The 27,513-nt window shown below is 33.7% G+C and overlaps 1 protein-coding gene across 5 annotated transcripts in view; it reads right to left on the bottom strand.

Annotated features, from left to right (window-relative positions):
• TUSC3 (tumor suppressor candidate 3) overlaps positions 1 to 27,513 on the bottom strand; it is a 136,556-nt gene that overhangs the window by 27,346 nt on the left and 81,697 nt on the right. For 4 of the 5 annotated variants that reach the window (XM_026667091.2, XM_026667089.2, XM_087963194.1 and 1 more), the window contains exon 7: positions 2,685 to 2,748. In XM_026667091.2, coding sequence (XP_026522876.1) covers positions 2,685 to 2,748 — 64 coding nt within the window. Of the gene's footprint in view, positions 1 to 2,584; positions 2,749 to 27,513 lie in introns of all 5 variants that reach the window. The other variant, XR_015749243.1, reaches the window with a different exon arrangement.

The raw sequence follows: 27,513 nt of genomic DNA, 5'->3' as shown, positions 1-27,513 counted from the left end.
CAGTCTTTAGTATGTTCATCACGGAGCTTTCTTATTCTTAAATTTGTATTATTTTGTACAATGTTCTGTAAACTCTACAGGAAAGATAAATAGGATTGTTTGGTTATATTGCTTGATATAATTGTGATTTTTTAAAAAAATATATCAGAAAGCATTAATGGGACAGTTAATATTATTGCTAGTATAAAAAGGCTAATAGAAACCATTTTGTCCAAACTGCATGTAAACTGACATTGTCTAGGAAACACCAATGAATTCCAAATTTTAATAAAACAACCCTACTAACTATTGAAAAGACTTTAAAGGATTGTTTCTGAAAGATGGATTAAGGTGCTTTGTAATGTTATTTGTTCTATCAAGAATTTGATTAGAAACTTTATTTTGAATAAGCATACTTATTCAAAATTATTGAATAAGCATAAGCTAGACCAAGGGTTGCCAACCTTTTGGACCTCAGGGACCACCAAACTCATAATTTTAGATCCCAGGGACCACTAACTGGTTCTGTGGGCATGGCCTAATTTGTGGGTGTGGCTTAGTGGTCATGTGACTGGTTGGGCATGGCTTCTATGTAAATATTATAAATATTTATATAAATATTGAATTTTTTATAAAAAAAGAGCAACTTTTACCCAAAATCAGGCAAATCAGGCAGGCAGATTGAGTTGGTCACAGAATCACAGATTCATTCAGAAATCTATCTATCTGCCTGGCTAGCTCAGTCTGTCACATAAAATTTGCTTGCAAGCAAACTCATAAAATTAACTCACAACACACCATGTATGTAAATATTGAATTTTTTTTATAAAAAAGAACAACTTTTATCCAAAATCAGGCAAAGCAGGCAGATTGAGTTACTCACAGAATCATTCAGTGATCTATCTATCTGCCATCGGTTAGCTCAGTCTCTTAAATTTGCTTGCCGTGAGTATGCACTGAATTTGCTTGCAAGGAAACCTTCAGTCCTAAGGAAGGTTCGGCTGTACTTAAAAGCAGAGCCGAAGATCTAAAGACTATCTAGAAAGCAAGAAATCCAACCATTTCCTGCTTCCTAGCTAATCTAAATCTCCTTCACAGCAGAACACCTGATGGTCGGAAAAAGGAAAAATAGAAATTTAGCAGGAAAGTTTGCCGGGTAAGGAGTGAGTGGGCGGGGAGGGTTCCCGTAGGCCATGTGGGTGGTGCAGCCTTGTGTTCCTGAGCAGCCTGGATTAATTGCTTTGGGGGGTGCTCTGGTGGTGAGATTTCTCTGCGGCCCACCAAAATTTTCTCATGGTCCACCAGTTGGCGACCGTTGAACTAGACAGCTATGGGGTTGAAGTGCCAAGTTCAGAAAGAAAAGAGCCTCAGTAAATTGATTTCTAGATATATGGAATTTTAAAGTTGATGTCAGTGGAGATTCTGAATCATCCAGGTCATGGTTGGCGCAAAGATTTTTTTTCAAGAGGCAACTGGACTTTTTGGTTTTTTCTTTGAAGACATTTCACTTCTCATCCAAGAAGCTTCTTCAGCTCTGACTGGATGGTGGAGAATGGAAGGATTTATACTCCTTGCAGACAGCTGGTCATTTGCATTCTTTTATATTATTTATTTAAATTTGATCCTATTTTTCCGATTGTCCTTTGCCTGGAATACAATCCTCAGCATACAATCATTAACATTAATAATAAATTGTGGTCCCTAATTAAAAAAAACTACGGCTTGAAAGATCTTCCCTAAAGTTGTGGGCTAAATTTAAAGGACAAAACATGGATCAATCAAAACATATAATAATTCAATATATTAAATTACATTTTTACTATTAAATTAAATACTTGTATTTTTTTCCTGTTCTACCCTTGTCTGTAATGCAATCCCCACCCTCTCCATCTGAAGACCAATTGTGGCCTTTGGTCCCAAAAAAGCTGGAACTCTTGCAGAAAACTGTTTAGGATGATCAGGTTCATTTCAATAACGGCCATTCTCTTCATTATGGGGTATTTCCAACTTGTCAGGGTGGAAAACATTAATTCATTAATGTAAAAATAAAATAAATAAACTCAACATACATGTGCACATATCTAGAAAGACATATATACAAAGTTATAACAATTCTTAATTTCTGAAATTTATATTACTAATGTTGAATATGAACACGATCACAAAACCAGGAGAAGACAAAGTTTTATACACACACACACACACACACACACACACATATATATTAGATGCATGGGGTTAGGCGCCTGACTGCAAGATCATCCGTGTATGTGTGTGTTTCTGTGTGTGTAAGTGACACGTATTTTGAGACCTACTTCCACATTTTAACATTATGTACAGGATGTGAATCTGTTTTTACTTGGTACTGACAGATTTTACCAATTAATCAAAGTTATTCATATCACTTAATTGAAGACTCTGCCATTATGAGCTAATTCTCAGAGTTGTAAAGGCTACAATCCCCAGTACAGCATTAGAACTGAAAAAAGGGAAAAGTTATGTAGTAACAGTAAACTAAACCAAGCTTGACTTTCTATAGGAATAAAGCAGCAAAAATAAAGGGTACTAAGTTAAACGTACATTCAATACAAAGTGAATTTGATACCTGTTAAATACTTCAATGACCGATACCATAGTATAATTCCGTTTAACTCTGGATTCTGACCAAGTCTTGCTAGCTTCTGTCATCAACATCTAAAGGATACTCAGAAGGAGAATAATATGGGACTCTGCAACAAACTGTGCCTGACTGCTTCCATGTATATAACTCTGAAAAAAAGTGAAGGAAGAAAGAATGAATAATAGATCAGTCATTCTAACAGAACAGTCGGAGTATGTACATATGCATGCATTTGCATATTTATTTAGTTATTTAAAGAGTGCATTTGTATAGTCTAGAAAAACATATTACAAAAGAACACAGTAGTATATATAGAAGATAAACACCACGCTGCAAAATTGTGTCCTGAACCTTTCTGCTTAAAATCCAAGAACCCAAAATGCAAGGAGAAAAGCAAGCTTTCCCCCACATTTGCAAGTCTATTAGTGCATTCTCACAAGCTACTATTGGTAGCAGAACACTATGCAGGATGAAAATTTTCTCTGATCCAGGAAACTAATTGCTTTATTAAAAGCCTTGACAGCCTATCAATGTTTTGCCCATAATTTAATTACAATGATAGTGCTACATAGAACAAAATGCATGCATTAAACAGCTTTTAAATAATAGGCAACATTCAACAGGCCAAAATGCTTAGATTTTTCTCACTTGATGTCCACATGTGCCTTTACATTTCTATTTGTCCTAAAGAAGAAAACAGGTGGCTAGAGTTCCCTGCCCACACACTTTGTTTTCTAAAACTTTCAAATTATAATGAACATGATTAACAGAATAACAAAGTTGGAAGGGACCCTCAAAGTCTTCTACAGTCCAATCTCTGTTCAAGTAGGAGACCCTATATCATTCCAGATAACAACAACACTTAGATTTATGTACAGCCCTAAGCAGTTTACAGAGTCATCCTATTGCCCCCAACAATCTGGGTCCTCATTTTACAGACCTAGGAAGGATGGAAGGCTTAGTCAACCTTGAGTCAGTGAGACTCAAACTGCCAGCAGTTAGCAATCAGCAGAAGTAGCCTGCAATATTGCATTCTAATCAGTGTACCACCACAGCTCCTAAATGGCTGTTTATTCTCTTTTTAAAAAACTCAAGTGATGGAGCAACCATAATTTCTGGAGGTTAGACATTAAGTTTCTATCTGTTACTTCTTGCCTCGGTCTCAGGTGCTTTGGAGAATACATTGACACCCTCTTCTTTGTGACAGCTCCTCAAATATTAGAAAACTTCTATAACATTATCCTAGCCCCTTCTAGACATACCCAGTTCCTGTACCTTTCATCATATGTTTTAGCGTCTGGCCTCCTAATCATCCTTGTTACTCTTCTTTGCACTCTTTCTAGAGCCTCACTATATTTTCTATATTGTGGCAACTAAATCTGTATAGAGTATTCCAAATGTGGTCTTACCAAAGCAATATAAAGCAGTACTTCATGTGATCTTGATACTGTGCTTCTATTGATGCAATCTAGGACTGCATTGGCTTTTTTGATAGCTGCAGTACACTGCTGGCTCATACTTAAGTGGTTGTCTACTAGGACTCCTAGATCCCTCTCACAGGCACTGCAGTCAAGTATTCTATTCTATAATTCTATACTCAATCACCAATTTCAACTTCCATATTATAATTCAGGCTGATATAATGCATTTTGTCATTCAAATTTCCAAACTCCAAAATCCCCCCCACCCTCGGGCTGTTTCACACACACAGATTGGAGAAAAGAATCTTAGAAGATCATTTGTTATTTTTCCCTTGGGAGATAAACATATTAATAAAAAAAGAATAATACTGTAGTTACAAAATTTAACTTATCAAAATACAAGGTTCCATTTGAGGCAAGGATCTGAATCAAGTTATCCTGGACAAATACTGGAACATATTCAGTGAAGGAGCATCTACCAACTTTCTGCTTCAATATCTGAACTGTTCTTATTGTTGGAAAGAATTTTTTCCTGTTCCTAATATTATGGTTTCTAGTTTTGTCTTGGGCATGAAAGTCAGCTGGTTGTCTTTGGACCAGTCTGTCTTTCTCAGCCCTAAGAACAATGCAGTAGCAAACCACTTCTGAAATATTGCCAAGAAAACTGCAGGGATTAAGCCAGGTAGAGTCAACCATGATTTGTAGGAAGAACAAAAAGAATCTGCAGTCTAACATGCAGATAATACTCAGAATACATGATGGGCAAATGCAGCTGCTAGTCAATGTCTCTCAGCCCAACCCCCCTCAGGGCTCATTGCTGTTTTAGGGAAAACAGAATGAGAAAGGAGTATTAGGTCACTGCCTTGAGTGATTTATTTTAAAAAGGGAAAAAATAAATTAATGAATAATTAAAGCATCAGATTCTTTCTGCAGTTCTAATTGTTCACTTCATATTGTATACTCTGGGATGAGAAAGAACAAATCTTGATTTTCTATTGAGCAACTTTAATATATTTGAAGAGTAGGGTCATGTCCCACCTCGCTTGTTTTTCTCATGGCTAAATATATCAGCTCCTTCAGATTTTTTTTTTTTTCATAGGATTTACTTTCTAATCCTCAGAGCATTCTTGTGGCTTTTTTTTTCTCAATATACCTCATATTTTCTCAATCTTTTGAGTATGATGTCCAGAACAAACACAGCCCTTGAGGTGATGCCTGATCAAAGACAACGATCTCTTCTCATATTTTAAAAATTACACTTCGTGACTTGTCTTTTTTGCAGATATATCATACCACTGGCTCACATTTATTTTGAATCAGTTGCTTACTATTCCATAACACTTTTCACAAATATTATTTCCAAGCCAGATATCCTCCAATCTATACCTGTAGTTTGGACTTCAGTTTTCTAAATGAAAAATTCTGTTATTTTCATCTCACTTTTATAATTATCAAACTGTTGTGAATTTGACTCCTCTCTTATATGGTATTAATTATCCTATTTAATTGTGTACTACTTTAAAAATGATAACCATTCTTTCTATCTCTTAATCCAAGTCATTCATCTCTCTCTCTCTCTCTGTGTGTGTGTGTGAGAGAGAGAGGGAGGGAGGGAGGGAGAGAGAGAGGGGGGGGGAGAGAGGGAGAGAGAGGGAGATCTTCAATCAGATGAAACTACTGGTAATTGTTGGAGCATTTCTTTGAATATGACAGTACTAGGACCTGGCTTTTCTTCTCTTCCTTCTCAAGGTCCCTACTTTGTACTCCTTAGAAGACACCAAGATACTCAAATGGCACTCTCCATGACAGGTGCCATTTATGACAGACCAAAGCCCTTTTAAGCACTTGATTGCCTTCACTATATGAAATTGTACTTTTTTCTTAAATAAAGTTAAATATAGTGTATTTTCTGGATTTCCCCTTAACTGGATTTCCCCTCTCTATGCTTCTTGGGTTTGGTACTAAGTAGCAGCTATTGGTCCACTCTGCCCCACTCTGGGAAATTCATATCTTCCACATATTATAACATGGTTCTGGTTTGCTAAATGTTTTCTCATTACAAATTCATTATATTAGTCTTTATGGCAAGATTTCATAACAATCTGTCGTAAAATCAAAATCTTTGAAACCAGATTAAAATTCATGAGCCATATCATACTGCTTCTAAACAGCCCTGCCACCAGAAAATGAACACTTTCGCCCAGCAAGTTAGAAGGCAGAAAATGCAGCATAATAGCTTGAGAAGAAAAGACTTCAGGATATGATCTTCTAGTTCAAACATCTTTGCACAGGCTAGCAGTGCCCCAGATGTTGATACACAAAGTTCATTTTCCTGTGACTGCATTCTGATTTCAAGTACTATTACAGGCAATGTATTGGAAGCCATTTTCCATCATCAACCTTTTCGCTCTAAGTTTGTGCATAGAAAAATGGCAAATGTGCAACATTACTCAGTTATACACCACCCTCTCTTTAAAAAAGCCTCTCACTGACACAATGCTCCTCCTTTATAGAAAATGCAGCTGACCATTAGCAGGTTCCCGGAACTGCCTAACAGTAGAGAGCAGGAAGAAAATGGATAGGGAAGTAGCACAGATAAATTGATGAAAGTCTGGGAAACCAGCTCTTCAATTATTATTTACAAGGATGATCAAGGAGCTTAGAAATTGCTGGTGATAGCAAATCATACTGTACAGCCCCAAAAGTCATAATTTATAGCAGTTTCCTTATATAGTAGCAGTTCTGGCAATTTCATTTAAACATTACCTCCTCCACACTGGATGTTGGTGTACACATTGGCTTTCTTTATGGAAAATCCCCACCTCCCTATAAATACCAGGCTCATTACAATCCTATCAAATTTTAAGATACTTTGAAACTCACCTGAGGGATAGAATTTAATGAAGCTTAAATGAAATTAAGTTCCCTATGGAAAGCTGATTAGTCTATATCCATATAGCCTTTACTGTAGCAACTAAGGGGTATCTTATGGGTAAAAGTTACATATAAATAACCAACTTACTGATATGGGAGCAAAGCAGAAATGATAGCTTTTAAAATTTTAAGTGTAAAGTCTTTTTCCTCTCTCTTTCCAAGCAAAAGCAGAACCAAATCAGGACACCTCACAGCATCAGTACTTTTTTTAAAGCTATTCTGAGGTGGAAGTCACCAAAAGCTCTCCTAAGTCTATCTGAGTTGCTTTGGGGTGAGAGAAAAAGCAGAAAAATAAAATAAAGGTGTGTTTTAAATTAAGATAAATTATTTGTTCCTACAGAAAATCCTCATGAGAGGAAAATGGTGCATGGAAATCAAAAGCTGTTCCATTGGATTAACCACAGAATGCTGGTTTTCAACTCAATCATGGACTTGTCTTCCTAGCAATTCGTCACTAGTTCCTATGGCTCTTTTTTTGTGAGAAAAACAAAATACCAGGGGAAACTTAGCTGTTGGGAGGACTACTTTGATCTTGATGATTTGCAAGAACAATCAAGTTCTGCCTTAAAGAATATCCTGCATATCTTTAACACCATTAAACAATAACATCTGCCTATCCCATGTCCTTGGGAAGGACTTGATAGAATAAAAATGCAAATCCAGTCTCAACCTAAAAAATGAAGAAGCTAAATTGCTCTGGGATTTTAGAATTCAAACAGAAGACCTCTGTCACATAACAGTCCAGACTTAACAACTGTTCATAAGAAACACAAATGTCTGATTAGTGGACGTGGAAAAACCTGGAGATAGCAGAAGAGAAGAGAAAGAAAAGATTAAAAAGAATACAAAGACTTGCAAATAAAAATTGAACAACTGTAGCAAAAACAAGCGAAGGTAATACCAATTGTAATAGATGCCTTACATTCAATCCCAAAACAACTGAAGCACCACTTGAATACCATTGGCACTGACAAACTCACCACCAGTCAATTGCAAAACTCGGAACAGGTTACATCCTGTGACAATATCTGTAATATCATCAAACATCCATATATACGTATCCCCAGGTCTTTGGAAAGGATAGGTAGACAAAAATGTCTAAAGTCTGAACATCTGGTTGACTGTGCAATGAACCAAAACAATGATTCCCCCAAGAGTTTCTATCTTTACTTGTGTGTTCTGAGAAGAATGAGAGCTATGTCAGAAGTTCAACCATACTGGACAATTCTCACCAGACCAGCCAGATGAAGCAAGAACTGTAGGGTTCAGAAAATAGACAAAGTAATAAAAAAATGAAGAAGCAGAAATGGTAGACAACTGAAGAAGCTTCTTGGATGAGAAATGAAACATCTTCAAGAAAAAACAAAGCAAGTGCAGTTGCCTTTTGAAAAAAATACCTCTGGGTTTTCCTCCCTTATTTTCCCCTTATTTTCATTTTTCACTTTGTACTTCTGCATTTTATATTTTGATATTTGAATCCACTGAAAGATAAACCCTACTGAACCCAAATTTTTCAGACCTTAAAGTTGGCATACTTGACAGCTGTAGAAAGACATTGCATATGATTATATTGTTACATTACATAACCTCCAAAGATTGTTTTAATAATTGTAGACAAAAGGCTTGGGCAGTTGCCTGAAATTACTACTGGCCTTTCAATTTGCATCTGATTCTTCTTTGCAGTACATTTTGACAGTTGAAAATTTAAGATCAAACAAACATACCATACTTTGCAGATGAATGTTTATAATTTGTAGGAAAAAAAACAATTGTTCCAATCATTTTCCATGTTGCAGAATAGAAAAGACTCATTAAAATCTGTGAATATAGAAAGCTCTAAGCTTGTGAACCATACCTCTCTTCAGCTTATAATTACCCTTAGTCTTGGCTCTTGATCTCACTGAATGTAATAAGAGTGCAATAATTTTCCAAGGTATCATAATCAAAAATCTGTTATATTTACTTCTAGAGAACAAAATTAAGTATTTAGTAGTTCTACAAAAATAGTGAGCACTACTGAAGTAAAGAAGGCATATATTTTGTATGTATTCTCTGAAATAATCAATGATTCTCATAATGAACTGTAATTTTAAATTTATCTAAATACTTCATTTGTTGGTGATCTTCAGAGTGATATCTGTCATGGTTCAGTGAAACACTTAGATTAAATGTTGATTGCACTCCTTCCTTTCTTGCCTGTTAACTTGCATAAATAAAATAGAAAATGGTAATTGGAAAGAAGACCTATTTGAGTTAGATTTTACTCCTCAATGCAACTCAATTAACTTCTGAAATAGTCTACATTAAACTTTAAGTATGATTGCATGTTTTAAATGCCACAGTAAGTAAATGCTCTTATCAGAATGAAGCAATATGGGACCTGTGTTTCAATGTTAGTACAGATGATTTTTTTAAAAAAGGACATGTTCAAAACTCACCATTAATTAAAATCTATTTAAATTAATAATCAAGCATCAGAGGACAACATTTCTGACCAATTTTCAAACAGTATTTTTCTCTTTTAAAAAGAGAAATGATTCACATCTTTTCAAGGGGACATTTTTGGCATGGAGAAATGAAACAGCTGCTAAGAGTGCAAAGGTTTGAACAAGCACCAATAAACATTCTTTTATTGCAGCAGCCAAAATCGTTTTGCTGTTGCAAATCTCAAATAGACTTTTTTTGCCACTGAAAACATAACTACATCCAATCTGACAGTCTTTCAGTTGCCAGGATTGTGCATGACAAAGCATCTTATGATTATCACAAATTAATCCATTTTCTTTTATGTACCATACATTCATTTTACTTACCATTTCATATCTTATTAACATTTTCAATTTTCTATATGACTTCTCCTCTCCTTTAAATTTTCTCAATTTTATTTTATTTTATTTATCTCCTCTCAATTCATATCATAATATTTATTATTCTTTGTCTGTTCTATTCTAGCCAACCATTTATTTTTCTTCTTTAAAGAAAGAAGAAAGACTTCCCCTGTACACTATATGGAGTATGATGCCTTTATCTCTTTCCCCACTTAATATAAAACACATGACATACATTGGGATTCTGTCTGGTACATTCTAAAAGTATACTATATTATCAAAAGTAATACAAATCTATTCATTAATATTGATATTCATTCATATCTTAAACGTTTAACTCATTGCTTTTCAATTAAATCACATACTTTTGTGGGAGCCCTATTTTCCATAATTATTCCCCCCCCGCCACATCACATATTATAGCTCGATATTTCATTAAAATGTTCCTCCTTCTTCTACTTCAAATCTCATTTCACAAAGAATTTCACTAATATACCATATTCTAATCATTAATATTAACAATCATTTATATCTTAAACAATTTATCCATTTCAATTAAATATCATGCCTTTGTGGGAACACTAATGCTTTCCAAAAATTATTACCCCCCCCCCCCACATCACAATCTTGAATCATATTTCATTACAGTACTCCCTTTTTCTTAACCAAAAATTTCACTAATTTATATTAAATATTTTATCACATTTTAAGTTACATATTGTTTCTAATTTTCTATGATTACTTCTAAATACAGGTATAAAAATGCAGTCTTATGTACCTTTCTAGAATCCCTTTAACAATAAGATTTATCCATTATCTCTAAAAAACTTTTGCTTCTTAACATTTTGCTCCCCACCATTAGGGCTTCTCATCCCTTCCTTTCTCTCTTGCTTCTTCTTCTCCTTGTCCTCTTTAACCCCTTGTTTCTCCACCTCCCTTTTATTCTGCTTTCCCCCTTTCTGTTGTTTCTTAACATAATGTCCCCTTTTCACCTTATTCTTCTCTTTTTGGGCTGTTTTTCCAGATCTTAAAGACCCCTTTTCCTTTTTCTCTTGCTTTTTCCCTTCTCCAGTCAAAGTCATTTGTTCATCAAAGATGGCTTCTTCTTCTTCTTTGTCCCCATCATCCTCGTTCTGCTTCACATAAGTATAAACCGCCATTTCTAAGTATTGAAAAATAGTGTCAAGACCATCTTCCCCTCCTTGTTTTTCTCTTTCATATTTTTGATATATAAGTTTCAATCCATCCATAGATGATGCCATTGTGTAGAGAAAAAGTTTTTCCAAACAACCACCCAGATGTTTTAATCAGAAGTAATTTCCAAAGGTTCCAAAATCACCAAACAATCCAAACAGACTATTTCTTTTAGATACCTTCTTCTTCTTCACTTTCTCTTTCTGGGGTTAAAGTAATCACAAATCCTTTTCAAATATATTTTTTGGAAGTTTTTTAATGTTTAAGAACTCTTTGCAATTCTAGCCAATCTTCTCCTTATTTTCAATTTTTGCTCTAATTTTTTTCACTCTCCCTTCCCACTCACAGCCAAAAAGGTTTTTTTTTTTTTTCCGCTGTCACTTTAGGAAGGAGAGTAGAACAAAGAAAAAACTTTCCCCTTTAGAGTATTCGCAGCTTGTAACTCTCACAAGGAATAATATATACTTAGCAGCCTTCAAGGTTCCAGGTCACTTTCTCCCGTCTTGTCCCGGTTAGAAGCAACTTTCACTGTTCTTCCAGCTTTCTCCCTCCTGCACCTGCTTGTCCGGCTGCAGCTTTCTTCGTGGCGGCCATTGCTGACCGCCGTTCCTCCGCCTCGGGAAAAGGGAGTTTAGCCGGCTGGGGAGGGGGTTTGCGGCACCCCCAAATGCCTTGCCGGATCCCCCCTGTCTTCAGCTGCCTCTACGGGGCAGCTATATCCTCCAGATCCAAATGGATCGGGGGAACCTTGGCGGTGAACGCAGCAGGGATCGCGCGGTCGCGAATCCCTGCCGCCGCCGCAAGCTTGCAAACCGGAAGTCCTCGGATATGTGCACTTATTAATGTATGTGTTGGATACAGAAACAGAATGGTCTGTTGTTGTTGGGCAGGTCTGAATAGTAAGCCAAGGAATTTAAAAGGGGGTATTTAAGCCACTTGCCCCCATCCTAACCCAGCTTTATTAGTTGATGACGTTTGGAAGAAGTATTTCTCCATTGCAGTTGTCTGCCCTTGTCAAAACCTCCTGGTGGGGGATTGGTTGATGCCCACCTTGATATAATTTAGGAAGATTGTAAAAACAGTATTGCTCCATGGAGCATTTAATATCTAATTGCTGCCACTGGGATTGGGTGCCATGGGTTTTATTTAATTTGTCATTTAATTGTTTTTATCAATTAGGTCATGCTGTTTTATTGTTTATGGGTAAACGGCAGGAGTTCTATTTGGAATATAGCAATATGTAAAAGCATATGTGTACGGGGGGAATTTTGTCTTACATTAGACTGCCGAAAGACTTTTTAAAACATTCATTTTATATTGCATCTTAGATCTGTAAATCCTATATCTTTTCATACAGATTTGAAAATATTTATAAAATGAAAGACTTAATTTCATCTTTAAAGTTTTTAGGAAAAGACAAAGAATTTTTGTTTTTTTCATGTAGATATTTTATTCTAGTTTGGCACTCATATGGATAGAGTTAAACCCATCTAATGAGATTCCCACAGGGTATATTCCTGGAATAAACACACACACACACACACACACACACACACAGACCAAGCATTAGCATTAGCTCTTGGGATAAATATACAAAAAATAAGTGGAAGAAACAAAACTAAATCATAATTTACTTTTCTGTTTTAAGAAGCATGTTCCCACCATGTTTATTGTACTTTCCCAATTCTCATGATGTTTTTTTAAATTTTATGACCTGGTCATTTTCTATACCTAATCTGGAAATTACTAGTCAAATGCTATTCATATATTCAGTTCTTACTTGACATGGACAATGAAATGGAAGATCAAACATATACTTTGGGCAGGAGTTGTGAATGCATAACTATCTTTTGCCAAAAAAGTTATTGTATTTAGCTATTTTACAACAAAGCTGAATCTGATAAATCCCACTCATGATGAGGATATAGAGGTAACCTTCTAAATGATCAAAAGTCAGGTATTTTGAAGGCAGACTCAACTTATAGAAACTATTTAGTGCTTTTAATGAACTGTTAATTTGATATTCTTTGTTTTATATATGTACTGTACATGTTGTTATGTATAGTATGTATTAATGGTAAGCTGCATTTTTAAATTTGATGACCTCGTCTTGGACTGTAAATAAACACACAAATAGAATAAACAAATAAACTTTCCAACAAATGTATAAATTATTAGAATATATCCACTGAAGAAATACTTGCACTTTACGGCAACCAACAAAAGAGAAGCAGTATTTAATCTCTGCCTAGTTCTCAGCAGTGTCCCAGCTACTGCTATTAAAATATTCTCTCCAATTTGAGCGTGCAGAAGGCTTGTGACACAGATTATTTCTATGTGAACTTCAAGTCTGATTAGAAGCATTTCAAAATAGACATCCAAAAGTACCGTTAAGTATAATCAAAGTTGAACTACTGCTGTGCCTGTATGCACACATATTTATTGGAGTTAATAGAATTACTAGTGTGAATAAGGTTTATGAGCACAAAAGCTTCATACAAAAACATTTCAGTGTACCATTTACTTTAGGCACACAACTACATAAATACCGAAATTTAAATAATAAAGAATGAGCTGATATTCTGGTACTACAACTGGGCTTCTTCTATTCAAATTTATGCTCTGCTCATTGTATGTCATTTTGTTGCAACAATACTCTATTTTTAGAATTTAAATCTCCATAGAATCTAATTATTGATGCCAAGAGTTTACTATCATTTAGAATAGTTAAATAGTATACCCAAAGTAGCATTCTTTCAACAACAACAACAACAACAAAGCACAACAGCAGTTATATTAACAAATGCAATAAAACTAGAAAGGTTGACTTAGTGTGTCATGCATATGTGATGCGTGTGTGGATAACTAGATAGACAGACTAATGGATACTTTTTTTTAAAAAAAAATTAAAAACAATTTTATTTACAAATTTAAAAACGTATAATTTCAAAAATACAGAAACAATAATAACACACAATTTTTTACATTTGTTGTTGAATTTGGTAAGTCCTAAAAATCATTATTGGCTTGTGCTAGTCACATATTCACACATTATCACATCCTAAGTGCTAAATAATTCACAACATACTCCATTCATTTTCATGTTGGCTTATAACTACTCTTCTATTAGGAATACATTCATGTTTTTTAACTAATCAACACAAAAAATATTATAAATGGCTAATAATAATAGTAGTAGTAACAGAGAAAAGAAGGTTTAAAACCTTTAATTGTTTTTATGTATTTAATATATTATAAACCACTGGATATAATTTGTATCTTAGGTTCATTTATATATTTCCCCTTTTATTGTCTACCCACTTATACCATTTATCCCATATCCAGTAATAATCTATATCCTCCTTCCTGTTAATTTTAAGCATAAAATATTTTCTGAATAACAACCTCTATCGGTGGTACATTCGGATTTTTCCAATATTGTGCTAGTGAGATACATGCCGCAGTTAATAAATGGATGGTCAGATATTTTACTTTAGTGGAGTAGTCCCCTTTGATCATTCCCAACAAAAATAGTTCCAGTTTCCACTCCAGCCCACTCTCTATAATTTCTTCTATCCATGTTTTTATTTTTAGCCAATATTTCTTTATCTCAGGACAAGTCCACCATGAATGAAAGTATGTACCAAAGTTCCCTTTACATTTCCAACAGTAAGGGTTGGCTGTCGGAAATATTTTGGCCAATCTAGAGGGAGCCAGAGGCCATCTGTACATCATTTTATATAAATTCTCCTTGTGTGCTACTGATTTGGTTAGTGTCAGGTTTTTCTGCCAGATTTCTTCCCAGTCATCCAGATCAATGCTATAACCAAAGTTTTTTTTCCCAAGCCAACATGGGACCTTTCACAATTTTCTTGGACATTTAATATTCTAATAAATAATTATATAATTTGGAAATCGAACTTTTCTCAGGGTTTAAAAGTATTTTATCCAAATTTATATCTTTTACCTCAATTCCATATTCCTTTACATCTTTATTGTATCTCAATTTTATTTGAAAATATGACCAATTATCAAACGCTATCTCTTGTGATTCTAGTTCCTGTTTCGTTTTAATTCTTCCCTTGCTATCTAATATTTGGTGGTATTTAAGTTTTTTACTAATGTCCATCGTGTTTAAATGAAACATTGCCTCCATTATTGAGAACCACCTCGGGATTTTAGTATAATGATTCTTTCTTATATCAGTGCAAACTTTAATTAAAGACTTTCGGAATACATGTCTAGTAAAACATAAATTATTTTTACTATTCGGGTTCCATAGAAATGCATGCCAACTTAGCTGTAAATTATGTCCCTCCAATTGTAAAATTCTGTTATTTCTTAAATCAATCCAATCTTTTATCCACACTAATGCCACTGCTCTATAGTATGTCTCTCAGACAGATAGTCCGAATCCACCCCTGCTTTTGTTAACTTGTAAATAAGTTTTTTTTATCCTTGTTTTCTTCTTTGCCCAGATAAATTTCATCACAATTTTATCTAAATCTTTAAACAATTTTTGTCCAGTAATATCGGAATTGTTTGAAATAAATATAATATTTTAGGTATTCATTTTGATTGTTGCTATTCTACCTAATAGTGAAATTTGCATCTTATTCCAATTTTCCAAGTCCTTCTCAATCTGTTTCAGTAATTTGGTATAATTGTCCTCTTGCAGATTTAATGTTCTAGCTGTTAACCAGATTCCTAAATATTTAATTTTATTTACAATTTGTAATCCTGTCTTTTCTTCCAATTTTTTTTGTTTACTATTTGTTATGTTTTTGACTAGCATTTTGGTTTTTTCCTTATTGATTTTTAATCCTGCTAATTTACCGAATTTGTCTATTTCATTTAGTAAAGCTGATCCTGAGCCTGTTGGATCTTCTATAACAAAAACCATATCATCTGTGAAGGCTTGTAATTTATATTCTTGATTTTTAATTTTAATTCCTTTAATTTCCTTATTTAATCTAATTCTATCCCACAAAGTTTCCAAAATAGTTATAAAAAGCAGAGGTGAAAGCGGACATTCCTGTCTGACCCCCTTCCTTATCTCCAATGATTTGATAATTTCTCTGTTTAATAATACATTGGCCTTTTGTGTGGCATAAATTGCATTCAACATTTTTACAAAATTATCTCCAAAATCCATCAAATTAATCTGCTTTTTCATAAAGTCCCAATAATAGATACTTTAGTACATGTATAAGCTATGTTTAGTAAGAAGGAAATCCTTAATTTCTTATTACAATTTTTCTAAAATTTTCTTTCCCACCTCAAAATACCATTAATGAATTTCCAAGCATGGTTCACAATGAGAATAAAATGCAGATATATTATATGTACTTGGAATGCTATTGAAAATCACATCAGCTTATGAATAAGCATCATGGTATTTAAAACAATAATAGTTAAGAAATCATTTTGTAAAAGTTTTTTCATACCCTCACTCAATAAAGAACAGGTATAATTTCTATAGTATCTGGAAAATTAATCTGGATTGTGGATTAAATCCTTAGGCTCTGATACAATGAGATCTTAAACACATACTAATTTAACCTGTCTTTATTTCTCATCTTGTCAAAAATCTTAGATCATTGTACTATCTATATATTTATATTATCAGCTTGCCACCCCACAACAATTTCATTCTTTGTATGAATAAACTATGATATTAGTAATTTCATTTATTTAAGCATTTACAGGTTTCGTCTCTCAAATCCCATTTTAGAACTTTATTTACAGCTTTGTTCTAAAGTTTATTCAGTATACATTGGTATACATCTCCAATCACAGCACATTCAACTGAACATTAGTATAACTAAGTAATTGAAATTACAAAAAATATGAAAAAGATTACATTATTATAAACCCAGAAGCACTAATAAAACAAGATAATAGCACTAATGTACACAAGAGTTGGCAGCATCACCACCTCTCTGAAAGGCAGCAAAAAGGGATTAAGGCCCATGAGATAGTTGTTCCATCACAGAAATGAACATCTCCTAAATGAGATGTTATGCATGCTTACACCCAATTTAATGTTTACCATTTTAATATCCATTTCACTCCTTCATTTAACCCATTTTGAAGAGATTATTTATCATTCCTCTTTTGTCTTAACATTTCTAAATAATTGGATTGTGTTAGCCAACACTAGGCATTTCACTGCTCAGTTCTATTATTATTCAGATAATTCTTTCTTTAACAGCTTCATAGGGGGCGTGCATAAGCGCACCATCGTGCCTACTGTCCCTGTCCTATTGTTTCTCTTATTCTTTTATTTTTCTTATATGTACCCATTTCATGTATTCACAACTATGTATACACTTATACTTATCTTGTAAACAATTGGCAAATCAAATAAATAAATAAATAAATAAATAAATAAATAAATAAATAAATAAATAAGTGTATATCCTCCACTACATTGCTTAATCTTTTATTCTTATTCTCAATTTCCTGTTTTTAGGCAGTTATCAATTGTCAGGCCAAGTAAACACACAAGAACGATGCAGATTTCCAAAAAGTATATTTAATGCTAGTCTGAGGTAAAAACCTAATCTTTAAAATCATAATTTTCTAGTCACTTGTAGTGAGTTAATTAAAGTGAAGTTCTTTGAAACATTTTGTTCTCACAGCTCTCACATCAGGAGTACATTGCTTCTCCTTACTTAAAACTATATTTTCTGCTGCTTCCTTCCTTGCATACTCATATTTCTTATGAATCTTGAAGTTTGAATCTTTATCTTATGCATTTGCTCAAGTCCAGAGAAAAGCTATTGCATCATTTTTAGTTACGTTTTTTGATACTGATTGTTTACATTTTGTTGAAATATATTTTTGCTGAAGCCCTCTCAATTCCCCAGCAAACTTAGCAATTCCTCTGGAAGCATAATACTTTAAATTTTTTCACAATACTATTTACTAAAATAGTAAGGCATAAAATTTGCTTTAATTTTTTACATGGAAAACTTTCCAATGTTGTACTAAAAAGATCAAACTTTTTTTCTGGACATATGTCTTATCAGATTATCAGTTTTACAGCTGAAGACCTTGCAGTATATGCTCTTATAACAAAGAGCATTTTCCCAAAAATAGCCTGACATTTTTGCCTCTCTAGGTCTAATTCTAAATTTATTTCATAAGTCCAAAGTATTTATCACTCAACTAATATTTGAACTGCAGTAAGTTCATCCCAGCAAATGAATAAGAAATTGGTTGCACTATAAAACACACTGATAATGCTGTTATCTTTTCTAATTTCAGAAAATGTAACTTCAAAAGGAACTGACTCTATTCACAGTTCATGAACCTTCATGAATAAACACATGATTTCAATGTTTCCATAACTGATAAGAAAAGAAAGTGTGAATATTATTTTTTCACTGTCTTGTTTAAAACTAGTAGTTTGAATATTATGTGATGTAGCCTTATTAGATTCAAATGTTCTCACAATGAAACTTCCTTTTTTATTAAATTAAAATGCAACTTCTATTCATGTGAATGCGTTCCCATCTCTTTTGACAAACCAGAGCCAATAATAACAAAAGCATTGAACAGAAAATACCACAACATAAAAATGTATTTTAGCATGTTGTACAAAGGGAATATCTGAGTATAAAATTGAACAAATTTTGTTCAATATATATTATGCATCTAAAAATTATTAAGTTTTTTTAAAAGAAAAAATGCATGAACTGTTAGTTACCACCGTTATACCATTTAGGAATTAAAATTTACTTAAAAAGAAGTGTGAATAATGCCATAGATTAAAGCAGCTCTTTAATGATCAAACAAAAAAAAATACTAACTTAGTTTCCTATTCAGGAACAGTAAATCTTTGTTCTTTCTGTTATTCTGTACCTACGCTTCTCAACCTCATGACTTTAGATATGTAGACTAAAAATCCCAGAATTCCGAGCTAGCAAAGGGAATCTCAAATATACTGAGATTAAGAAACACTGTTCTAAAGCTATAACTTCCATGATCTCATACCACCGTTATACCATTTAGGAATTGAAGGTCAAAATCCATGGAGGACTCTAAGTGCCCCATTCCTGTTAATTGTACCATAGTAGAAAATGGATTCCAAATCTCAAATTACCAGAAATTTGCCACTATTATCAATGACTGAAAGTGCCTAGTCGAAGAAGTTTGCCCCATTTCAATCTTGAATCTCACAAAAGAAAATAGCTCTTTTCTTCATACATAGAAATCTTATTTGCAAATTAATCTGCATATCTTAATTTACATATCAAGGCTCCTCATAGCAAGACCCAGCATTTCATGTACACAGAAGCTGGAAAAAAATGGAAATGTATTCAGTTAAATTCAGAGAGGTCTCTCTCAAAAAAGCATCCCAACTGCAACACCACTTTCCATTCTACTTCATAGAAAAGACAGGGAACAATGGACAGAAAAGTAGGCAAATACATGAAAAGGCACTTTAAAAAAATAATAAATCATACAAGGAATCAGTATGCATGAATACAAATTTGCTTTGTCAGTAGATATCTCCCTTTATGCCTGTTAGATTTTCAAACTTTACTAATTTGTTTCAACTGTTTTATATACTGTATATTTAAAAATAATTAAATCAGAAGCTGCAACAGTCACTATCTATATTCACATACACCATTACAAAATAAAATGGTGGGGTAAAGAGGGTTGCTTGGAAAGATGTCCCTGTGCCTAGAAATCCCAGAATTTGTTGTGGGTTGGAAGAAACATAACATATGGGACATAGGATAATATCAGAGGTGGTATTCAGCAGGTTCTGACCAGTTCTGAAGAACCGGTAGCGGGTTTTTTTTAAATGAAGTTTTTTATTTTTAAACACAAACATACACATACAAAAACATAAAAACAAAATCCTCTTCCATTTTATATAAATACAGTGTATCAGTTGGTTACGTATCTTTTGTGCTATACTTTTGTAGTAATTTACTCACAATTTATATCAGTCTTCACAATGTCAAACTAACACGTTTATATATTTATCAGTTATTAATCATCCATGACTAAACTATTTATTCCATCATTTATACGAGATGTTCCAAGTTTTATCTTAAAATTTACATTATACTTTCAACCAGTGGTTATATATATCTATATTATGTTTTATATCAAACTATTAGATTTCTATCACAAAATTATCTAGTCTATTTTATTACCATGCCTTTTTATCCAACCATTGATAAAACAAATCCCATATCATATAAAATTGCTTATCTTCTTGTTCTCTAATTTCAAATGTCAGTTTACTCATTTTAGCACAGTCCATAATTTTTTTGATAACTTCCTCCTGTATAGGTATTTTGTCATTTTTCCAGTTCTTCGCAAATACAATTCTAGCCACTGTTAAAACATTTACAATCAAATATTTCAGTTCTTTATTGTATATGTCTGGTATGAATCCCAATAAAAAGATCTCTAGTTTAAAGTCTATATGTTGTTTTATCATTTTTTCCAACCATGTGTGGATTTTAGTTCAATATTTCTTTGTGTCTGAACATGTCTACCACATAGGGTAATATGAACCAGGTACCTGATGTCATTTCCAGCATTTATTTGCATCTTCAAAGTAATTCTGTTTCGCACTTTTAATTTTTTGTGCTAATTCCTCTTTTTCCATTAGTCCCATTTTATGTTTAATTATATCCATTTTTTCTTTCTTTTTTTCTTTTTTTTTGTGGGGACTTCTTTAAGTCTTTTTCCAGTCTTTTATAGTCATCCTCTAATGTCTTAAATGTCTTTTTCTGTTTTATGTTTCTTCTCCTAGTATAATCTATTATCAAGCCTCTTGTGTAGGCCTTCATCGTGTCTCAGAGATTCTGTAAAGATGTATCCTCTTTTCTATTTTCTTTGAAGAAGAAAACAAGTTCTTTCTCTATTTTCTGTTTAAAGTCTTTTTCTTTCAGAATCATATTATTTAGAGTCCATCTAGATCTCCTCTTGTATCCTTTCCAAATAACTGATACTGGATTATGATCTGCCCACGTGCTTGTTTCTATTTCAATCTGTCATACATTAGTCAATAATTCTGCTGACATCCATATCATATCTATTCTAGACCAGGATGTGTGTCTATCTGAATAGAAAGTATATTGCTTACTTTCCGCATTTCTCTCTGCATCTTTTAAATTAAATTCTTCTGTTATTCGAAGAAAGGATTTTGGTTGTATCTTTCTAATTTTTTTGTTGTTTTCTGTGTTTTATAGTCCAACCGGTCATTAATTATATCATTAAAATCACCCATCATAAAGATATTAACATAGTCCAAATCAATTATTTTTGTATGTAATTTCCTATAGAATTCTTCTTGTTTATCATTCAGGGCATAAATTGCAATTAAAAGTGTTTTAACCCTGTTATCTATTATCTCCACCATCAAAATCCTTTCATCATCATCTGTATAAATTAGTTCTGCCAAAATTGTTTCTTTAATATATTGTATAATGCCACACCTCTTTTTTTCGATTGTGCCAGCGATGTGAATAATTTCCCTAATTTTTCTTGTTTTGGTATATATTTATGTTGCTTTTTAATATGTACCTCTTGTAAGCAGATTATATCAAATTTTAATTTATCTAATTTGTGAAATACTTTCCTTCTTTTAATAGCTGAATTAAGTCCATTTATGTTAATCGTAATCAGTTTTCTTTCATCTATATTAAGCTTTATAAGAGGTTTTTATTGCTTTAGTAGATCTCAATTCTCGTTGTTCTCTGGGTTCACCACCTACTGCACCTTCTTCTTTTTCTTTTTCAATTACTGCTATACACTCCTCTTGGAATTAAATTAGTGACACTTCCTTTCTTTCTTCTTCCTCCTTTTCTCTAAAGTATTCTAAGTAGAATAGCTCAGCTTTTCCAACTGTGTCAATTCTGTGTCTTTGTTCCTGCCAAGTGAACAAAAGGCCTTCTGGCATCAACCACCTGTAGTTTACTCCTCTTTTAAGTAGCTCTTTAGTCAAGAATAAATATTTTTTTCTCATCTCTCTTACTCTTCTTGGTATCTGTTTCAGCACCACAATTTCTTTATTTTTATATTTTAGTGTTTTTTTCTCTCACCACCAGGAGTATCTGTGTCTTAATACTCTTCTTAGTAAATCTGATGTGAACTTCTCGTGGTACTCTATTCCTCATTGCATATCTTGTGTAGACACGAAACACTTCATCCATCCCATCCATCATCTTTTCTTTAGTTATTTACAGTGCTTTTGCCAATATTTCTGCCATTATTTCAGCAAGGTTTTCACCTTTCCCTTCTTCTATATTTTGAATCTTAAGTAAAATTCTGATTTGTCTATTTCTCATCATAATGATTCACCCCTGCCCTTTTCAATATCGCTCAAATGAATATCAATATCTCCAATTTTCTTATCTCTTTGTATATCTTCAATTTTTTTGAATCTGTCTTCATATTTCATTATCATCTGTTGAATATTTTCCACTTTTTCATCTGTCTTTTCAATTTTTTGCTCAATTTTCTGAATTCCTTGCATGATCATCTGTAATGTCACTTCCTGCTCTTTCTCTTTTTCCTGTTGTAATATTGTCTGTATAGATCATTGTCCTCCAGATGGTGAAGGAGTTGGTATCGAAGAAACTGGGGCTTTTGTCTTTCTACTCATCTTGTAATGCTTATCTGTAAAGAAAGAGAGAGAAAAAAGAAAAAAGAAAAAAAGAGGAAAAAGGAAAAGAAAAAAAAATACGAAGGCAAACAGTTGTCACTTCAAAGGAAAAAAGGAAAAAGAAACTCTTCAGGCACTTGTATACCTTAATCCAATTATATGCAATGGTCGATGTAAAAAATAAAAAAGAAAAAGGCAAAAAGAAAAAAGAAAAATATTCTGTATGTTCCTCTTAATAAACAAAAAGAAAACCAAAAAAAAAAAAGGTTTACATTGTAGATCCTAGTTTAAAAAGTTAAAATCCAATTAAAAAGAAAAAAAAAGAGCCCCACTAGTGGGGGAGGAGGGGTAGAAAGGGAGGCAAAAGGTAAAAAGCAATTCTAATATAAAACAAGCCTCTGCCGCCTAATATCCAAGGCTCTTTGATAAGTCAGCTCAGAGTTTTTCAAGGTCACTTCAATCTTCTTTCTTTCAACTTCAACTCCAAACTCCAGCTATCTGTTCAGAAATGAGCACCTGAATAAATAAACTGCCATGCTCATTTCTATCTTTTCCAATACACAGCTCAGAGTCCTTAATCGTAACACAAACTAGTAAAAGGAAAAAGAAACAATGTATCCAAGCCTCTGGGCGGCAGTGCTACTTACTCTCCTTCACTTTCAATTCCCCCTCCTCAATCTGCAACCAGGAACTACAAGAAAAAAATAAGTAGAATCTCCCCCCCCACTTTTTTTTAAAGGGAGAGAAATAAATCTTAAGTCAAGCAGAAGAGTCTTAATCAAAAAATAATTTTAAAAGGATTGTTAAAAAAAGAGAAAGAAATACAAACAGAAATAAAAAGATTAAAAAGTACCAGTCCAGCTTAAAGTAAAAAGCAAGTTCAAAATTCCGATAAAAAGGGGGGGGGGGGGGAGGACAAAACTTTCACTTTGACAATTAATCACGCCGCTTAAACTCTTTCCTCTTCACTTTTAGTCCACTTTCATTTTTTCAGGGTGTTCTCTCCCAAAAATAATAAGTAAAAGCTGATACACTTTCTTCCAATCTCTTCCGTTCCGGAGCTGTCACAGCTTCAGCAGCTTGGAAGGCTGCCTCTCCGCTGCTGGCAAAAAGGGCTTTCCCTGGATCAACCAGGGACTTTGCGATGTCCCTGGGATCAACAGGACATGCCCTTGTCAATCACCGTCTCTACTGGACGGTTTAGGTCCATGGGGACCGACCAGCAGCTGAGATATCGACGGTGATCTTGGAGAATCAAGATCTCCCATCCAACTGCCGGGACGCCAGCTCACAGTAGCAGAAATTTTGAGTAGTTCAGAGAACCGACAAATACAACATCTGACTGGAGATTTTACCATATCCTTCCTCTGCCATGCCCACCAAGCCATGCCCACAGAACCAGTAGTAAAAAAATTTGAATCCCACCACTGGATAATATGCATTCGGATTTTGGAACTAAACCCTTCTGTTGTGACTGTGATTTTGCGATAATGTTCAAGATATAGCCTCAAAATTCCAAATGTGCCCACATTTATTATTAGCTGAGGCATTAAATAAGGCATTAATCCTGAAAAAATGCAAGTTGTTCAATAATTTTGAGTTTAAATGGAATATGTCAGAACATTCTCAGAATCACAAATATTACAGATAGTCCTGAACTTATAACAGTTCATTTAGTGACTGTCCAAAGTTACAATGGCACAGAAAAAGTGACTTATGACTCTTTTCACACTTATGACCCTTGTGGCATCCCCATGATCAAAATGTGAACGCTTAGCAACTGAGTCATATTTTCCCAGAATCACATGATCATCTTTGGCTACCTTATTAAAAGCAAAGTCAATGGGGAATCCAGATTCACTTAACCATCATATTACTAACTTAACAATTTTAGTGATTCCTTTAACAACTGTAGCAAAAAAGTTCATAAAATGGGGCAAAATTCATTAAACAGATGTTTAGCTTAGCAATAGAAATTTCAGGCTCATTTGTGGTCATAAATCGAAAACTACCTATACACAGGATGTACCTATTCAGCATACTATAACATTTTGAAGAACAATATTATAAAGTAAAACTATTAATGCTGGGAAAGGTGAAAGGAAAGAGAAGACAATGGCAATTAGAAGAAAAGTAAATGGACTCAGTTACAATGGCAAGGGATAAATCCTTGGGAGGACCAAGTTCGTAATGGATTATCATGAAAAAAAAATCTTTTTATGTGATTACTAAATTGACACTGACTGGATAGCATACAATTAATTAAAATAAGTAAAATGTGTGCTTTACCTCTTTATATATCAACATAAAAATCATAAACGTTTGTATATGGGTGTGTACACAAATGTTTTCCTTCACTGCTTTCACTCAGGCTGCACTAGATGTGGAATGTGAAAAGATGGCAGGCCAACCGTGTGAGCAAATTTGGAATTCGGACATTAATCCTGTTTCATAAATGAAAAAAAAGTGTATTCTTAATTTTCCACCTCTATCAAATAAAATAACAAACAACCTGGAAAGCTGGAAAGAGTTACTACTGCATACTCAGCGCTTGGAAAGATTTCAATTTTTAAAATGAACCCTCTGCCAAATCCTTTTAAAATATGACTATACTAACTCATTTAAAAATATTGAAAAACAGCATGGGACGGGTAGGATTAACATTGCTTTCTAAGCTTTACTAAGTTTAGTAAGATTGGTATTTACATAAATGTATCTAGAATTGTAGTCTAATTAAAAGGTCAAAGAAGAAATTGAAAATTGCTTTTACAGTTGTATTGAAGCCATTTGATAGAAATAACTTAACATTTAAATTATGACAGTTGTGATGGTAAAATATACTCCCATATACATGTAAGCTGCATTCACTGCCACATCTGTAAGATGGACTGTTTAAAGCATCATTATCAGAAAACATTTACAGCAGACATGTTCAACCTATGGCCTGCAAGCCACATGCAGCCCTGGACAGTTAGTAATGAAGATTGCACAAAAACCAACAACAAAGCTTGTTATTTATATACATTAATTACATTATACATTTTATATGTGGCCCTAGACAATTCTTCACTCAATGTGGCCCAGGCAAGACTAAAGTTTGGACATCCAATCTTTATAGCAAGCTGAATTGACCATAAATGGTGACAGGGAGAAGCATCAATCAGGAACCTGTGGCCCAGAAAACAACATTGTTTTTATTCATTGACCATATCTCAAATATAATATGGCTAATATGCTGATCTAGTAAGAAGCGATAACCAATAAGGTTACATAGATGGGTTTATCTAAAATATTCCAATGTCACACTGTGTTCACCTTTTTCTGTGACTGCAATGTAATATGCCAAAATTATATAAGCTCTGATTCTGCTTTTGAACAGGGAGTTGCTGGCAGTGCAATATGGCTGATTTATTGAGTGCATGAAAATAAAATTATGTTGTATCTTCAAAATGATTTGGTTGCTTTAGATTTTGGCCATGACACGCAACATGACTGAATTCAGTTCTGCCTTGATATATAACACATAATTTATTTTATTTTATTTGGTTTGTCAATTGCCTACAAGATAATAGGTATAAGTAAAAACATAGTTATGAATACATGGATACATATAAGAAAAATAAAAGAAACAATAGGATAGGGATGGTAGGCACGTTGGTGCACTTATGCACACCTCCTAATGAAGAACTTCGGGGTATTCAGCATACAAAATAATATGGAAATTCTTATATAAGATTATGGCCATATTTAGAACAACAAATTTAAATTTTTGGGAGGCAATACACCTGTAATTACAATTTTAAAATGTTGAAACTCATATGGAAATTATTTGAAGTCTGTACTGTTACTCAGTAAAGTTACTCTATAGCTATTTTTTAGCTGGCTGACAGTATGGAGGTTTTGAAACGTTGTATCATGAGATGAAATTCAAAGCCATCATTTAGGCTGAAGTGTATTTAGACAGCATAGATTTTGGTGTAAAATTAAGGCATAGTTTTCTACAATAGCTCTAAAAGTTTATGTCTAGTGGTGCCTGCCTGCTTATGAAAAACCAAACAGAAACAAAACAAACGATCAAACCTCCTTCTCTCTTTGATCCATATGAGGCTTCTGAGAGAGCACAGAAAGATTTCCAACAGTGCCCTTTGCCTCCTAAAAACCTTCCTACCACAAACATTGTGAAATTGTAAAAGATTTCTGCCCCAAGACAGATTTGAGGAAAGAAGAAATTCCTTCCTTCTCAAGTCTGCTGATGGAAACTTCTTCAGCATCAAACAAACCTAAGAAATGGTAGTATTTCCCTTCTAATTACTATTATCTTCTTTTGCAATAAGGAACATCACTACAGGTAAACATTAAAAAAAAATCATAACCAAAGCCAACAACTATATGTTGTCAAAAACAGATAACCTTCTGCTGACTACAGGGGATTTTTTGCATCATAGCAGTAATGACAATTCAGTATGAAGAGAGTTGTTTACATTTACAAAAGTTCTATTTTTGCTTAAACATGAAAACAACAGTTGGAGGATTCTTCTTATTTTTGCAAAAAGTTTAGCAGGCTGAATAAAAATATTATATCCCTCAACTGCTATATATATATATATAGTTTGTTATAGAATCAGACAACAAGCAGCTTTCAGAGCAAGTTGAACCTGCACCCGGGAGTGATCTTCAAACTGAGAGTGATAATCAGAAGACACATTGGATATTTTGCCTTCCTTTTTTTCCAGTTGTCCTAGAGAATGAACATTGGCTTACCTGAATGATCCTTCTCTTTTGTGGCATAGAGAGTCCATAGAGATTGGGTAGGGTCCTGTCCTTGCTGATTGGACTGAGTCTGCCTAATTGAATTTAGCTCTGCCCTGCGCTGTTGGCCATGCCCCAGCTTTTGGC

This window comes from Notechis scutatus, chromosome 4 (genome assembly GCF_049901735.1).
Source record: "Notechis scutatus isolate UNSWTSFEM ecotype Mainland chromosome 4, rNotScu1.2, whole genome shotgun sequence".
NCBI lineage: Eukaryota > Metazoa > Chordata > Lepidosauria > Squamata > Elapidae > Notechis > Notechis scutatus.
This window is presented reverse-complemented; position numbering and strand designations above follow the sequence as displayed.